General features: G+C 55.1%; 1 protein-coding gene across 1 annotated transcript in view; it reads left to right on the top strand.

Annotated features, from left to right (window-relative positions):
- ADARB2 (adenosine deaminase, RNA-specific, B2 (non-functional)) overlaps positions 1-2,355 on the top strand; it is a 285,616-nt gene that overhangs the window by 203,606 nt on the left and 79,655 nt on the right. Inside the window, exon 2 of the mRNA XM_012664925.1 lies at positions 818-904. Coding sequence (XP_012520379.1) covers positions 818-904 — 87 coding nt within the window. The remainder of the gene's footprint in view (positions 1-817; positions 905-2,355) is intronic.

Genomic DNA, 2,355 nt, shown 5'->3' with positions numbered 1-2,355 from the left:
CTATGGAAATCTCTAGAATAAGGAGCTTTACTTTGGCAGCCCTTTATTAATCATTTTTCATTTCTCCCAATACTATCCCAACCTACAATTCCTTAATCTCTCTATGTAAGAAATAAATAGTTGAGACAGTGGGGAAAAACATGTTTCATTGGTCAGGAGAGCGTTTCCCAGTTTGCCGCATTTCCCCAATGGTACCCGGGACACGTGAGCAGCCCGGCCTTTGCCTACCCGGCCACCAGGTCGCTCTGTCCCGGCACTCCGTCCACACCCCCGCTGTGCACGGCAATTCCCAGGACGCCCTGCGCGGGCTCTCTGCTCACAGTGCCTCGCGACCACCCCCAAATTCTGCCGAATGCCCGCCAAGAGACAAGGCTACGGCTCCGACAAGTCCTTTCTCTGTCTGCGTTTCCAGTACACCGAGCAAAGTCTCCTCTCGTGGGGAAAATGAGTCTTGGCTTTATTTGCACGCTTCCCTTTTGACTGTGAGATTTCTCACTTGCTTTAGCTGCTCTCTGTGAAATGACCACACACGGCATCTCTGTCCCCCGCCCCGAAGTTCCCAGGGCCGTACGCGGGACGAGGGGAGGTGCCAAAGGAAGAGGGGGAGGAAGAGGGAATCGTAAAGTCCAAAACGCAGTGGAGAGAGTGATTTGATAAAATGTCAGAAACTCAGGGAAAGATCGAAGCAGGAGGAAGTGTCTGAAACCAAACTGACCTTCCCACCTCCCTCGCCCAGCCCCCGGCGATAGGAACACACGAAACCACAGATTTGTCTGCAACTCGATGTCAATGTGCATTTCCTGTTCTTTCCTTGCAGACAAAGTCAGCATACTGTCGACCTTCCTGGCTCCCTTCAAGTACCTCAGTCCCGGCACCGCACACACGGAGGATGAAGACACCCTGAGTAAGCAGCTCCCCCTCCCCAAACAACGGGGAGTCCCTGCTCCATGTGTGGGGGGGCATCTCCCACTGTCCCCAAAACTGAGACCACTGGGGACATGGGTCAGGGCCTGACTGGTCATGCCCGGAGCAGGAAGGGCCACTCCCACCCCTCCCCCACCCCCGCCCCCGGAGTCCCATCCCCTTCCTGCAGTCCCTTCCTTACCTGGACTCCCTTCCTTACCTGGACTCCCATCCCCACCTGGAGTCCCATCCCCACCTGGACTCTCATCCCCACCTGGACTCCCTTCCTCACCTAAAGCACAGGAGATCGTCACTAACATCTGTGTAACTGGGGGCCCCAGGGATTACAGGAAATTAAACAATTTTCTTAGTTTTCTTGGACTATTCTCTCCTTTCTTTCCTTTATTTTCCATCCAAACCACACAGAAAAATGCTCAGTGTCTTAGAACACGGTTCACACCATTATTTAACAGGGAAGGGGCTGGGCCGGAGCCTTCCTGTGGAATCGGTTCTGGCGAGGGCCAGAGCCGCCATCAGGATGCCACAGAGCGGGTTTGGAGAGGGGGCCAAGCAGACCCCTGGTCCAGACCCATGAGGGGCCCGAGGAGACGGGGTGGGAGAGAGAGAGAGAGTCAGTCCTGGGGGTGTCCGCGCACGGGACGGTCTCCTCTCGTCTGCGCACACTGTCGCGCATTTGGAAAGGGGAGGAAAGCATCAAATGTGCTTCCTTCAGCCACTAAGGGTTAGGAGCGTGCTGCTCCGGTGGGATGGGGAGCAAGGAGGTGATTATGGGTGGTCCCCACGGCTGTCAGCTGCGTCAAGAAGAGACCGCAGTTGGCTGGGTCGGCCTGGGGACGTCTGACGTTCCTCCATCCGCTTTTGCAGCAGAGCGCAGGCTGTGAGCAGCCGCTTCCCAGCCACACAATTATCGACAATGCTGGAGACTGAGGTTATTACCCGGCTATTCTGCGAAAGCAGACTCGGAGAGCTGTTGAGCATCAGAACCACAGCCAACATCCGTGCTCCTCTCCCCGGCGCCTCTTTGTTCTAGATGGGGCGGGGGATGGGCCAGGGAGGGGCTCTGGACCCCGGCTGCGGAAACCTCCACAAAGGTTGTTTCTATTCCCTCAAGATCTACATTGGAAAACTTCCAAAAGATTATTCTATTTATTGACAGCGACTTCAGAAATTGGGGATATAGGAGAGAAAGAAATTAAGAAAATATACCATGCAAGCGCGTACATATCGCAAGAACACACGTGCTCGCCTCACGGGGAACTCGACGTGCAGACAAAGAGGTTTGGAGGAGCACACAGACGGAAATTCCAGTTTCCTCCCCACTCCCGCCGGGAGCCGCTGGAGTCCTGGGCTCAGACTAATCTCCCTCAGGACAAAAGGAAACAAAGGGGTCGGCAAGAACTGGAGCGTGTTTGGGGGGTGGAGCAAATGTTT

Source organism: Propithecus coquereli, unplaced genomic scaffold (genome assembly GCF_000956105.1).
Source record: "Propithecus coquereli isolate 6110/MARCELLA unplaced genomic scaffold, Pcoq_1.0 Scaffold94, whole genome shotgun sequence".
Taxonomy (NCBI): Eukaryota; Metazoa; Chordata; class Mammalia; order Primates; family Indriidae; genus Propithecus; species Propithecus coquereli.
Note: the sequence above shows the minus strand (reverse complement) of the source record. Positions and strands in the feature narration are given on the sequence as shown.